Below are 13,957 nucleotides of genomic sequence, written 5' to 3'. Positions count from 1 at the left end.
AATATATATATATATATATATATATATATATATATATATATATATATATATATATATATATCGAACTATATCTTAAATCTTATAAATTTGTCTCAAACACATGAAGAGATAAATTGTCGCAATCTAGCTTCATGTTAGAATCAAGTATTAATTATTAAATGAGACTTCTCAACTCAATAAATATTTTTGTCAAGTTGACCCAAAAATAGATTAACTCAAAATTTGTGCATTAAAAATTATTGTTTTTAAATCCGAACGATTGATAAGTAAGTTGTAAATATAGCAATGTATCAGCCAGACCCCAATACCAATTTTTATATATCTTTATAAAAACAAACTATATATCAATTTGTATTAATTAATAAAATAATCTGTACATGTTGGCAATATTGCTGCACAATAGTGTGTTGAATCTTCCTATACATCTGTCCAGATATATACTTTATATGCTGCACAAGCTTGCAAGCATCACTTTCCACACACGATTTTGGTAACCTCTAGTGGAGATATATACATACATACATACATATATATATATATGATTTTCTCCTACTTCTATATAGCATTTATATATATTTACTTTATAACATATTTCTTGGACCAAGCAGGCTGCAGATCTCCTTTGGATGAACCTACAAAAACAAACAATTTCTGGTTAATTACAGTTTCCAGACAAACAAAACAACAGTAATCTAGTCATGTGACATCTTCCTATTTGTAAAATAAGATTCCGTTTATCCTATCTACTGTGCAATCTGTGAACTATTATACAGAAGCAGAAAGTACACACTATCGATTAATGATTATATAGCGGGTCAGAAAAGATTTTATTAATCCTTACCTAAAACCTGTGGGGAAAAACTGGATTTGGTCCAAGAAAACTGTTTATCCTTGCTTCTTGTTGTTACTTCACTCTTTCTTGGAGTAACACTTTTGGGTATCTTGAAAATCCATTCTTGCACGCAGAAACCTGCATTCACGTGATTCTCAAGTTGATCAGATATATGCCAAAAATAAAACTTTTATGACTATACAATGAAAAGACCAGTGGAGTAAAACTGAAGGTCACAGATTCAATTATTGTCAACCCTCTCTAAGTTGAGAGGATACAGGAATTTGATTTTTATAAATACCTAGCCATCAGGTTGAATCTATCATACTCTTTCTAGTAAAGTTTATCTAATGCATATCCTCGAATAGTAATTATGAGTTACATTATCGCCCAAAATAAAAACATGAAAATTTGGATCAAATATGAATGCTAATGGAATATGTTCCAAGCGCGTTAGTTATGTGTCGTTTGATTCCTAGTCCTGGAAGACATTATTGTGTATTTTTACTTTTTTAAGGATATGAAAAGTCAAGTTTCCATTGAATGTTCTTGCCGGCTTATCCTTCAAAAAAGAAATCAAAGATGCTCAGCTATGAACCGTCCCTATTCTCTGCACCTATGATGATGTGTGTGACAAAAAAATCACTAACAGCTTCTAGGCCAGTTATACTACCCAAAAATGTGTCTACAGTTTAGAGAGGGATTAATTACTAAATTCAACTGTAAAAATCTTAAGTATATAAAAAAAATTGATACTAAATAGTTATATTAACGTTTTATCAAATTTTAGCACATGCTAGCGTAATTTGTCACGCTGAGAATATTTGAAATATTATTTTCTATTTTCTTCATATGAAAAGGGACGCGTAAGAAACACATAGTTGAAATATTATAAACCATATATTATAATGTATAATATAATATATTTATGGGAATATCTTTTGGGGAAAGGAATTGTGGACAATGGATTTTGGCAATTTTGCAAGTGGACAAAAATTATTACTGTAAAATCAAACAAGTGGGTTCGAGTCATATCTAACAAATCGCCGTTTTTGACGATTAAATTTATAAAATAATCAATTATAAAAACTCACATTCAAATATATAAATTTATAATATTTTAAATTAAAAAAAACAATATTAAATAACACAAATTTCACATTACCTTTTATTAAGGTATCCTTAAAATAAATTAAAATTTAATCCTTTTAAATCAAAATCTAGCATACAAGTGGATGGTATAAAAAGCAAACAGGTAAGTCTCGATATTCTATAGTGCTAATCGATATTATTGTCAATAGTACCTATCTAGTTCAGAATAACGGACCTAATTTGAGCTAATAAACCTCGGGCAAACCCTATAAATTTTAAACTGGTTCAAAATTGATTTAATTCGGGACAACCTAAATAAGTCATTGTTTACTAGGTAACTAAAATGTTAAAATTGGACACACAATGAGAGCAATTTATTAGTTTTCTTGATTTGAACGTTTATTTTGAGACTGAAAAAAAAATAGAAATAAAAAACTTACAGCTTCAATGTCGATCTTGTAAACAAGAAGCTTTCTCCTTTCTCTGCAACTGATTCTATAGGCCACCAGTATGTGGGCAATCGCCATGGCAAACGAGCAAAAAAACAGTGCCATCTCCATAGCCCGACTGTAACTACCTCCGCCATTAACGCCCCATCTCGAGCTGTTCCCGAAAATGTACGACGCCTTCAACGACAAGAACACAAACGACGAAACCGAACACACCGTCGCGATTCCCAGGTACGGTCCCCTCGACAACCTCGGACCGTCGCACAAGCTATAAACACCTGTCATCGTCCAATAACAATAACCATATAAGTCCCCGAAGGTTATTTAATGTTCTATGATGTCTAGAGGATAACTTCAGCCAAATTAATCGAACTGTTAAGAATTTGTAATCAAAAGATTATAAGTTTAATTTTTAAGCAGGCCCGTTGTGACTGAACTGCATACCAAACTGTAATTAAATAGTGACCTAATTGCAGTTTGGTGTGCAATTCAGTGGCCTATTTGACTATAATTAGTTTGAAATCATATTAGAATGATAAGAAGTGCAACCTAAAAACAGTGACGACAGATTTTCTTCGTAACAAAAAAAAAAAAACAATGATGTATATACTTACACAAAATGATGGCGGATCGGATGATGGAGAGGAGGGGGATGTCGATGAGGGAGGACCGGAAGTCATAGTTCCTTAGAAGGGAGGAGAGGGTTTGGAGGGAGACGGCGGCCGGAGAAAGCGCCGCCGATAACAGGGCCGACGGCAAGAGAGTATCGGCGATGACGAGGACGATCGGCGCGGATAACAGGACAAGTGAAATCAGCATGGAGATCAAGAAGAAGACAGTTTTGATCCATCTTAGAATTCTTCTATCTTCTTTGGAGAATCCCATGTTTCCGTGTCTCTTGTTTTCTTGATTTTCTGATCTGAATGGAAGGAAATTAGAAGCCCTGCCGGGGGGATTAGATTACAGGGGATTGGAGAAGAATTGAAGTGAGTTTTTATTGAAATGAGAAATGAAGTTCAGACGAAGAAGAGTTTTGGTCAAATATAGGAAGCTCCCTTAGCTTCTAGCGAGGTTCTTTATAGTGCTTTAATTTGTTTCTTTACTTTATCCTCATTACGTGTGGACTAACCGCATTACCTAATTAACTTCTTAATACCATCAAAGTTATTAATTCTTGAATAACTTAAATGGGTAATGGCTGAGTCACATTTGATAGCTATTCAATTGTGCATTATGAGTGAAGCATGGAAGTTCGTTCAATAGTCCTATTCGATAAAGGATCACGAAAAGAGAAATCAGTCTACGTTAGTCATATTTAATCGACATAGATTAAGAATGTTGACAGACAATTATCACGAGTTGAGGTTATCAAGTTAATTGTTTGATAAATTTGGTTGGGGTTACCGCTAATGCTAGATCGAGTTACTCTTGTTACATGATATTACAATTGATTGGTTGTCAAATAGAAAAAGTTTTAAGTTAAATTATTAGCCAATTACAATGTATCATGTCAAATGAAAGTTTTGCTGCGAAAGTAATTATAGTAGTACTACTCTGAGTAGAGGTAGTGAACCCCATGTCGAGAATTTCTCAGATCCAGAACTTACTTGTTAATTATGAACTAATTCAGCGTTGATTCAATTTAGAATCTACCCGGAGCCACCTTTAATTTAACTCTAATTATATTATTATTTAAAATTGTGAACCTTTTATATTATTATTATTATTATTATTATTATTATTATTATTATTATAAACTTCCATGTATCAATACGATTATATATTTAACCTATATTTTGCGTTATATAAACAAATTTTATATATTACTCGTAAGATTTTTCAGACTGTGAATGTTCTGCACTTATATCAAAACGTACTTTTTATTATTTACAACTTATTCAAATCATAATTATTAACTTTAAATATCTACGAACTACTTCATTATAAATTGATGTTTATTGACTATATTACTACATACTTTGACAAACTTGATTACCACATTAAATATCCTCTTTAATTTCTTGGGTGAAGTGTCAACAACAAAAAAATGAGTGAATTATAATCATCACATGCGATAACCTAATGGTATGCTATAGGATGACTATAAAAAATGTGGCATTCATGGAACCTAAGACTCATGGGAAGCCGCCAAGGCATGAGATCAGACAAATGTTGACCGTTGAATTAATGAATTAAAGACTTTTCTACGTTTGACAAAAAATATATTCAAATTTCAAACAGAAACCTCTCCTGGTATGCTGAAATATCAATCAGTGAAGAATCCAAGTATTGGAACAAATTATATTCGTCACGTTTCAATGTTTTTATAGTATAATGTTTAATTACAGTAGTACAGTATCATATTGTATAATTTATACTATTATTTTTTTGAGTGACGAAAAAAACTTGCAATTACTATCCGAGAGTATGCACTTGTTAAACATTGTTACTGTACTGTGTAATAATTTGTGAATCACACAATAGAGATAATAACTCGCAAACTACATAAACTGCAGGTTGATTTTATGACCAAAGCAGTTGATAGCGAGCCAACACAACTGATTGAAAAAAAAAAAAGAAAAAAAAAGAGAGCGTATTGCTTAAGGAGTTCGGAAGAAATATGATATTGTTATAAGAAAAACAATATCCTAAAATCTGACTAGGAAATCCTAGTTGTGCTTTCCATAAGTGAGTCATTGCGTCGATCCTCAAGTTTCGGAGCATAATGGGCATGTACCAACAACTTGGGTCAATCCTGACCATCCGAGCTGATATCAAATATTAGACTACCTATTTCTAACTCATCAGTCATCACCCTATTAGAAAATTAAACTTGTGACTTTTGGATATAATAATCACACTTCACTCATTAGACCGACTTTTCGTGAACAATATTTTATAGTCTTTTTTTTTTTTAATTTAAAAATATATTGGCACAATTAAATAGTGGCAGGCCAGATCGGAAAGTGGTAGTTGACCGTTTGAAATGAGGCGGGTATTCTGGAGCCGGCCGACCCGGTTGATGCCATGTGAGACCACATGCGAAAATATTTTGTACTTTCGAATCTTTTGCTACTGTTCTAAAAAGCTAGTTGAAATGAGATAATGTTGAGATAAAAGAAATAAAATGATTAATAAATATGATATGCGTGCTTAAATTATCCTAATATTAACTTTAATAAATATTATTCATCTTTGTAACTCGCAACAAAAATAAATTATAATATAATAAAAAGATCCTATATGACGAATTTGACTGAGAGAACGTTGACAAGAATCAAATTCATGACTTTTTGGTACGAAAATTATACTTTATTCACTTGATTACCTTTTTCGAGAGACTTCTATCTTCTATTGATGATAAGGATGAGAGTTATCGGATTTAAAACAGCTTATAAAAAGTACTGTCTAAGTTACCAGTTTGAAAAAAGGTTAGTTAAACATGTCGTAATTAAGACATAACGTTTAACGAGTGGGGCAAAGTTTTGGTAGGATAAGATTGGTTAAAACATCAGATTAAGTTTAATTAACAGAAGATTATAGTTAATTACTGGCAACTGTCAAGGCTGAGTTGTTTTTGTATCAAATCGGATTCGATTTAGATCATTGCTTTTGTCATCAACATATTATAATCCGACAATGCAAATAGCTTAGTATGAGCATTTGATGTCAGCTTCCACTTACAATAACTTTATGAAGAAAATGGTCTGACTAATTACCTACTCGTTATTTCTTTAACCTTTTAATTTATACATGAAAACAAAGAAAAAAAATATAAATAAAAGAGAGTATCTTATCACATTTAAGAAACTCTAACAATGTTAGCAAAGACTATGTTTGATCTCATGTACTTAAATTCTTGACGGGATGATTAATTTTCTCGTGAATGTCAAAAAGTCTATAAAATGCAACAAGAACCAGACCATGTGCCTCCAATTCAATTCTAAAGTATAGTACGAGAATTCATCATTTGTAATTTTTGAAACGCACTTAGCATCTTATTATTTGAATTATGTGCTCCTACGACTCCTATACGACTACACACTCTATTTATCCAATTTTGTGATAGGTTTGTGTCAAATATTTGTCTTTTACCATCAGTCATTAATACAATTAATTATGAAAATTTTAAAATAAACACATATCTATGTCATTAGATAACGAAGTGTTTAACATATATTTGTCACCTTTTAACAATTAAGGATAATACATACAAACTTTCATATGTCAGTTTACACACATCCTTTTTGTTTAACATAATAATTCAACATAAATATCCCAGGCTGATGTCCATATACAACCTTATCTCAACCTTTGATGTCGTGTCCTGATTTGATTATGACCTAATACGACATTTTTTTGTCAGAACTTTTTAAGTTAGAAAAAAGGATGATTTTTGGATGACAAGAAATTCAAAGTGTGTATAAAGTAAATTTTACTATTATATAATTATAATATATCATACAAATCACACGAGAGAGATAAATCATATTAAAAAGATCTTATGTAATGCGTCCAACTGAAAGATTTTGAAATATAAGAATCATACTCTACCACATAAATAACCATTTTCTAGACAAAAGAAACTAAAACATAATATTATCCATGGTTGAAAAAAATCATTAGGTGCCCGTATATTTTTTTTATTTTTAATTTTTTAAAAATTTGTTTAAAAATTTTAAAATTTTTAAAGACTAATAATTATAAAGTATTTAATATTTTAATAGTTAATACTAAAATATTAAATATTAACCAAAAAAAAATCGAGAGTTTAAACAATTTAGGGTTATTTCGCTCAACAATGTCGCTTTGAATGAAATAACTCTTTAAGAAAAAAAGAACAATAGTTAATCGACCGACTAGGCCTCCTAATTGAGTAGTCGATGCTTAAAAGGCCTAGGCTGTCGACGCTTAAGCGGCCTAGGTGATCTAGTCGGCCGCCTAAACTACCAATTATGGTGATACGCATATGCTAGGCGAGATTTTTGCAACACTGATTTATCTCCTATTTTAAAAAAAAAAATATTTTATTTTATTATCCCCTATTTTGGTGGTATATGATTATGATCCTTTTCTTGGTAGTAAAGGGATGGGGTGATGAACCCGCGGAACACACACGGAGAAGTTTCGGACGCCTGGGCCCCACACTTGGTTTCTTTCGGCAACTTGGTTGCTTCTAGAATTTTAGAAGATAGATAGAGATAGGTGCTGCCGTGTTGGGCGGTGGCCACTGTCGCTCCGCCACGCACGGCGGGGAGTTTTCGCGGGATTGATCTGAGTTGCCGGCCGTCCACCTGGCGGGTTTGTCAACTGTCAAATTCTAAGGGGAAAGATATTTTAAAGATAGTCGTTTAAAATTCTTCCATTTGGGCTTTCCAACGTAGAAGAAAATGAAACGAGGCGCCCCATGATTGTGTTGTGGTCCGGCATATATCTATCTGTCCCAAATATGTAGAATGTTCCAGTCTTGTAGAAGAATCACAGACTTATCTTTCTATCTGATTAAAACTGCAGTTAATGCGATATGCTAAAATTAGTTAGTTATTAAATCTTGATCAGATGTTTTTAGCATCTAAAAAAAGTAATTAAGTGGTGAAACATAATTATATTAGCGTACCAGAATATAATTCTTATGTAATTGTAGGCACAGAATCTGGTTCAAGGAGAAACATCACATAGGGCTCAATTGACACTTGAACAATCCAAGCTGTGTTAGATATTGGATGGGCTAATAATGTTGTCAAGTGAAGACATTGTGTTGCAGTCTTGAACGACAATATTGGGCTCAATATCAGTGGTTCTGTTGGACCAACGTCTTACTATGCTTCAATGTGGACTGACCACTAATAAATTTTCACCAAGGCAAATGGATCCTAGTGCCTATATTATAATTGGATCGCCCAATCCGTATTTACTAAATCAGATATCTATGAAAACTAAAGTTGGCATCTTCCTATATTTTCATTAGTTAATTTCCAACCAAATTAAGCCAAAAATCAAACTAATTCAATTGTTATACCATGGACCATGGTTCATATTATATTGTGAACCCTGATCCAATAATTATGTATCTGCAGTTAACACATTTTGTACCTGCAAACAAATTGAAGACATATAATAGGGTAATTACAGACATATAACATGATAAATACATGCACATAAATTGTTAGCTGCAAACACATAAGATGTTGATTAATATGTTATGCATTTGCAGTTAACATATTATATACATGCAATTAGTTTATATTTTTGTAGTTATCATGTTATGTCTTTGTAATTACTATGTGATGCATCTTCAATTTATTTACAAGTAAACAAACAGTTAGCTGCATGTACAAAATTTGTCAATTGTAAATACAAAATCGAAAAGTTACTTTTAGACTAGGATCTAAATATAAAGTAGACTCTAATCCGTGATATAATTTGACAAACTAATTCAGTTAGATTGCCCCAGCTCATGGGTAAATCTTGGTCAATATTGAACATTTCTTCTTTCTTTGGGTACAAATATTGAACTTTGAACTTGATGATAATGGTGGACAAGATTAGATATTTTGCTGCCGAGTACACTTAAACCAAACATTCGTTGCCTCGGGAGTTGTGACCTTTTGCACTTTTTCACGTTTTAAAAATGCCGTCCAATAGCGTGCCACCATAAGATATTTTTGACTTTAGAGTTTAGAACATCCCACACTCTCCTTCTCAGGTGCGTGTTAACCTTATCGGCTTATCTTTTTCATTCTTTTTTATTCTTTCGTTCCTTTTTACTATTTTTAGACACAACACAATTGTGGGCCTACGGTGTTAGAACATAGAACGCACGCTCTGGTGAGTCGCGTAGCGGGGTTTTCACCCTCCGCAATCTGTCATCTCTTCTGAGTTCTGAGCTGCACACAAATAATATCTTTCTGCCTCCACCGGTAAAAGGATTCAACTTGTACGCATATCCTCCATATATTTCAATCTGAGTTTCAGAGAGCACACTTGCGACGATTGCTGTGCAGATGGTGGAGGGTTCGTTGATGGCGCACTGTTGATTGAGTTCTTTTTGAACGGCAACCACCACCGGACCGCTCTTCCGCCGCCGCCGCTGCAGCAGCCGGAGGAGGAGGAGAATCTAAAGGACTGACATGGAGGACAACGTTTCCACCGTCAACAACCGTACCCGGCGTCAGGCCTTGACCACAACTGACTCCGTCTCCGTCACCACTACAAACACCGCCAACAAGCGCCGCCACCGCGGAGCTTTCTCTGTTGCGGCGGCGGGAGAGGAGGCGTTTGCTGGAGGAGAAAAACACGGCGGCGGCGGAGAGGATCAGAACGACGATTGCTTCGAAGGAGGCGACTCGGAAGTCTGGAACGCGTTCACGAGCAACTTCCAGTCGGTGCAGTCGGTGCTGGATCGGAACAGACTGCTGATTCAGCAGGTTAACTCCAACCATCAATCTAGAGTCCACGAGAATCTGGTCGAAAACGTTAACCTAATTCAGGAGATCAACGGCAACATCTCCAAAGTCGTTGCACTCTACTCTGATCTCTCCACCAATTTTTCCAGCGCCTTTAATCAGCAGCGCAAGGCCACCACTCAAGACCAGAGCAACGCCGAGAAAGCCGACAGCTAAATCATCAGTAAATCTTTCTCGGCCCCCTTATTCTTCCTTTATCAGTATTCAGTAATGTTTCTTTCATTAGTTTGTGGCTTAGAGGTATTGAAATCAGAGATGTTTGGCCAACCTTTCTACTTACTGTTAGTAGCTAAAAGTAAAACTATGTCCTGCGTTCAGTAAAAGTTTCTTTCTAATGTATTACTAAAAATAAAAATGCATCTAAAAATAAAATCAAAATGTGCAAAACATAGTTTAGCTCATTTCAGGCTTTCTGCCAAACATCTACAGTTGAAGTTGTATACAAACTATTCATAATCCATAAACCACAATCATACTGATCAATAAGAAAGCTTCTGCAGTTTTCATTTGCTCCAACGAGAATGGCAAGTGAGAATAACTCATTTAATGTGCATATGAATGTGGATTAAAGAAAAGAGTAGATGTGTATATAAGTTTGCTATAAGGGGTTTGAACTGTACCTGATTGAAAGTAGAGTGACATAAATGAGAAGTCAGGCCACAAACTCACAATGGTAGTTCACCACTATCGGCAATAATAACTTTGCCTTTGGGTATTCCGCTTTGCCTCCCTTCTCCCTCAACCTTGTAGACGACGTCCATCCCTGCGAGGACTTTGCCAAACACGACATGACGCCCATCCAACCTATGGTTTAGCAACAATGCCTTTAGACTATGGTTGCAGTATCATTTCATAAACTGTTTCACCATTAAGGCCATCTGATTAACGTTGTTTATCAACAATTCCATTAGAGTTTAGACTACAAACAATAAAAGTTATACTGCTAGTTTCGTGGTAACATGCATGGAATTATTTGTCAGGAAAGCTCAACTATTTTACCAGCTAGTTATCACTGTAGTGATAAAGAACTGTGATCCATTGGTATCTGGCCCAGCATTCGCCATTGATAGAAATCCTAGTACAAAAAGAAGAGATTAAACATTAAGTACTATGTCTACAAGGTAGTCTTTTGTTTCCAACCTTGTCTTTATTATGGGGTAAATGACAAAAATGTAAATGCATGGCATTCTATTGACAAAAATGTGAACGAATCTAATAATTGACAAAAATGTGAAAAACTCTGTTCCCAAATGCGTTCATTGTCAGAACTGGTCAAACACAAAACGCAAGTGGGACTTGCGTTTTTCGAAAAACGCAAGTCCCACTTGCATTAAATTTTTTTATTTTTTATTTTTTTTGGGCTCTCCGGCGACCATATTTGGTCGCCGGCTTCTCCGACGAAGGAGAACCCAGCGATGGTTGCTGGCTTCTCCTGCGAAGGAGAAGGTCGCTGGCTTCTCCAGCAAAGGAAGAACCATTGACCAGGTTTGGTCGATGGTTCCTCCTTCGCTGGAGAAGCCAGCAACCATGGCTGGCTTCTCCTTCGTCGGAGAAGGAGAAGCCGGCGACCATATATGGTCGCCGGAGAGTATAAAAAAAATTAAAAAAATTTAATGCAAGTGGGACTTGCGTTTTTTTGAAAAACGCAAGTCTGTTTTGTGTTTGACCAGTTCTGACAATGAACGCATTTGGGAACAGAGTTTTTCACATTTTTGTCAATTATTAAATTCGTTCACATTTTTGTCAATAGAATGCCATGCATTCACATTTTTGTCATTTGCCCTTTATTATGTATTGAGCAAGTTAAACAGTTCATGCAGTAGAGGCAGATCAAACATTACCAGGAGCAGTGTGCTTTAGTTTGAAGTTCTCATCTGCAAACTTGCTACCATATATTGATTCTCCACCTCGCCCATCACCACTAGTGAAGTCACCTCCCTGGATCATGAAGCTAGGGATGATCCTATGAAAAGCACTCCCCTTGTAATGGAGACTTTTCCCACTCTTTCCAGTTCCTTTTTCTCCTGCAAGAACCGAAAATTTTATTTGTAAGATCATGAATCTGAAAAGTCCACCACTACAGATTGCTAGTTTGGATCTTGGGCAGTATAAGAGAATATACCAATTAGTTAGACACAGTACTAGCCGAAGTAGGAAAGATACAGCAATTGGTACAGCTTTTGTTTCATAAAATGTAATGGTAAAATACATACAGGACTGGCTTTGACTATATGGATAATTCCACATAAAAATTTATTCCTAGATATGCCTCAAACCCATATCTGCCATAAATACAGATTTTTATTTTCATTTATGAACAAACCACTGTATATTAAAAGAACATCTGGCCCTGTGACTACAGCACAATTTTGTGGTGATATGGAAAAGGAAGCAAAAGTTACTTGGTTGCCACTTACCTGTGCAAAGAGCTCGAAAGTTTTCTGCAGAATGAACACATAAACGTCAATTCAGTCCCAACCATTAGTTACATTATATGTGAGAGTTTTGAAGTCAAAGAAGATAGAATATATGTCTTAAAAGAGCATGCTACAATACCTGCTGTTTTTGGAACAATTTTCCCAAAGAGACCCATGACTATACGACCTGAAATGGGCTTGCCATGAGTATATGACATATTTCTACTCATATGGAGCAATAAAAATTACAGGTTTAAACATCTTCCAAGATAGAATGCAAAATGTATCAAAGAAGATGTCCATATAGCAAATTCACACATGCACTCCTTGTCATCATAAGCAGTAATTCATGTAGATTATACACAAAAATTATGCAAACAATTCTTTCATTGCCTATATAAACTGGATTGCCTCACTGAGATTTGTGTTGAATGATATTATAATGTCAAACCATATCTGATGATTATCCAACTTTAGAATAGTACATGATACTTTATAACAGGAATTGAAATTAATTGGAAATATTTGCTGTGCCTCACAGGAGCCACCACTGTGGATTTCTCAGTTCTCACTCTACCATATTCTTTTTTCCTTTCACTTATACAATATTCCCAAAGAAGATCATGCTTCCATGGAAATACAGTTGTTTAATATCATCCTAATTAAAAACAAAGAAAGACAGACAGTGAAAAATTAGGCTAAGAAAGCAAGATTTTACTAGAGCAGAATGTGCTAAGATGTGATAAAATTCCAAACAAGCCATACACACAAATGCAGAACAAGAGATTTCAATAGAAACCAGTACTGCTTAATATTCCAACGGAAACACGCTAACAATATCTTATTTGAAGCAGATGGCAGAAAAATGAAATGCAAAAGAAAGAACAAAAAGTAAACCTCATACCAGCAGGTTTTCCATTAATTTCAATGTCGAAATACACTTTGTGCGTAACACCCTCTGGATCTTCAGTAGTTTTCGCCTATACCAGTTCACAGATCAAAATTCGCAAACCGAGGCAGCATAACACAGTTACCTAACACAAAATTCAAGTTTAATTTTAAAATTTTTCATAATTTGAAAATATCAACCTCATTATTAATTTTTTCCTGGCCAGATGAAACTCCAGCATCATTCAATCGGTTCTGCAACAAAAATGTATCAATCAAGCAATCGCCATAAAATTGAGATCTTCAGACTAAGAGCTGTGGAACATATATATTGTATTGGATTAATGCAAGCGAGAACGGGAAATTGAGGATGAAGTGTTACCAGAATGAGAGCTAGGGTTACGAACATGATCAGAACCCAGAGGAGTACGACTGGAAGCAGATTTTTCCGGTTGTTGGCCATTTCGATATCTCCCTCTCGCGCGCGCGGTCTCGTTCTATATATATCTCTCCTGTATGAATTGAGATCTGTATATATATGGTGTTGCCAGGCCTGCCAGAGTGCCAGTTTCGGAGATCTAGCTTAGCCTATTTCTTTGTAGCGTTTTTTTTTTTTTTTTTTTTTTTTTCATAATATTAAAAAGCATATGATAGCTTTTATTGAATATGTTTTTTTTATACTAAGGATAGGGAAAATTATAAAGTATAAATCATATGCCCCATAATCCTTATGTACTTCATTGGCAAACTCGTAACTTTCTAGTATAGGAAGACAACTTCAAATGTTTGGCTTTCAGCAGATTGAAATATAAA

General features: G+C 34.6%; 3 protein-coding genes across 3 annotated transcripts; 1 reads left to right on the top strand and 2 right to left on the bottom strand.

Annotated features, from left to right (window-relative positions):
* Positions 1 to 327: 327 nt before the first annotated feature.
* Positions 328 to 3,420, bottom strand: LOC116011985. The gene is made up of 4 exons (XM_031251438.1): positions 2,988 to 3,420; positions 2,365 to 2,651; positions 842 to 970; positions 328 to 632 (listed from the first exon to the last, which is right to left on the bottom strand). Exons 1-3 carry the CDS (start codon positions 3,256 to 3,258, stop codon positions 905 to 907), a joined length of 624 nt encoding a protein of 207 aa, XP_031107298.1. The 5' UTR covers positions 3,259 to 3,420; the 3' UTR covers positions 328 to 632; positions 842 to 904.
* Positions 3,421 to 9,151: 5,731 nt separating this feature from the next.
* LOC116013565 lies at positions 9,152 to 10,211 on the top strand. The gene has a single exon (XM_031253387.1). It carries the CDS (start codon positions 9,504 to 9,506, stop codon positions 9,993 to 9,995), a length of 492 nt encoding a protein of 163 aa, XP_031109247.1. The 5' UTR covers positions 9,152 to 9,503; the 3' UTR covers positions 9,996 to 10,211.
* A 6-nt stretch (positions 10,212 to 10,217) lies between these two features.
* LOC116013564 (peptidyl-prolyl cis-trans isomerase CYP19-4-like) lies at positions 10,218 to 13,735 on the bottom strand. The gene is made up of 8 exons (XM_031253386.1): positions 13,527 to 13,735; positions 13,346 to 13,399; positions 13,161 to 13,236; positions 12,396 to 12,443; positions 12,257 to 12,280; positions 11,681 to 11,863; positions 10,839 to 10,914; positions 10,218 to 10,643 (listed from the first exon to the last, which is right to left on the bottom strand). The coding sequence occupies exons 1-8, from the start codon at positions 13,605 to 13,607 to the stop codon at positions 10,505 to 10,507; spliced, it is 681 nt and encodes a 226-aa protein (XP_031109246.1). The 5' UTR covers positions 13,608 to 13,735; the 3' UTR covers positions 10,218 to 10,504.
* Positions 13,736 to 13,957: the final 222 nt, after the last annotated feature.

The sequence above is a fragment of the Ipomoea triloba genome, chromosome 3 (genome assembly GCF_003576645.1).
Source record: "Ipomoea triloba cultivar NCNSP0323 chromosome 3, ASM357664v1".
NCBI classification, from domain to species: domain Eukaryota; kingdom Viridiplantae; phylum Streptophyta; class Magnoliopsida; order Solanales; family Convolvulaceae; genus Ipomoea; species Ipomoea triloba.
This window is presented reverse-complemented; position numbering and strand designations above follow the sequence as displayed.

Bases quoted from the DNA above. Each gene is read 5' to 3' on its own strand.
- LOC116011985 (XM_031251438.1), bottom strand. From the start codon at position 3,258: ATGGGATTCTCCAAAGAAGATAGAAGAATTCTAAGATGGATCAAAACT. The intron at 2,652-2,987 runs GTAAGTATATAC...GGACGATGACAG, and splicing joins CCGATCCGCCATCATTTTGT to GTGTTTATAGCTTGTGCGAC. The intron at 971-2,364 runs GTAAGTTTTTTA...ACGTGAATGCAG, and splicing joins ACAAGATCGACATTGAAGCT to GTTTCTGCGTGCAAGAATGG.
- LOC116013565 (XM_031253387.1), top strand. From the start codon at position 9,504: ATGGAGGACAACGTTTCCACCGTCAACAACCGTACCCGGCGTCAGGCC.
- LOC116013564 (XM_031253386.1), bottom strand. From the start codon at position 13,607: ATGGCCAACAACCGGAAAAATCTGCTTCCAGTCGTACTCCTCTGGGTT. The intron at 12,281-12,395 runs GTATTGTAGCAT...TTCATTCTGCAG, and splicing joins AATTGTTCCAAAAACAGCAG to AAAACTTTCGAGCTCTTTGC. The intron at 10,644-10,838 runs GTAAAATAGTTG...GCTAAACCATAG, and splicing joins ACTACAGTGATAACTAGCTG to GTTGGATGGGCGTCATGTCG.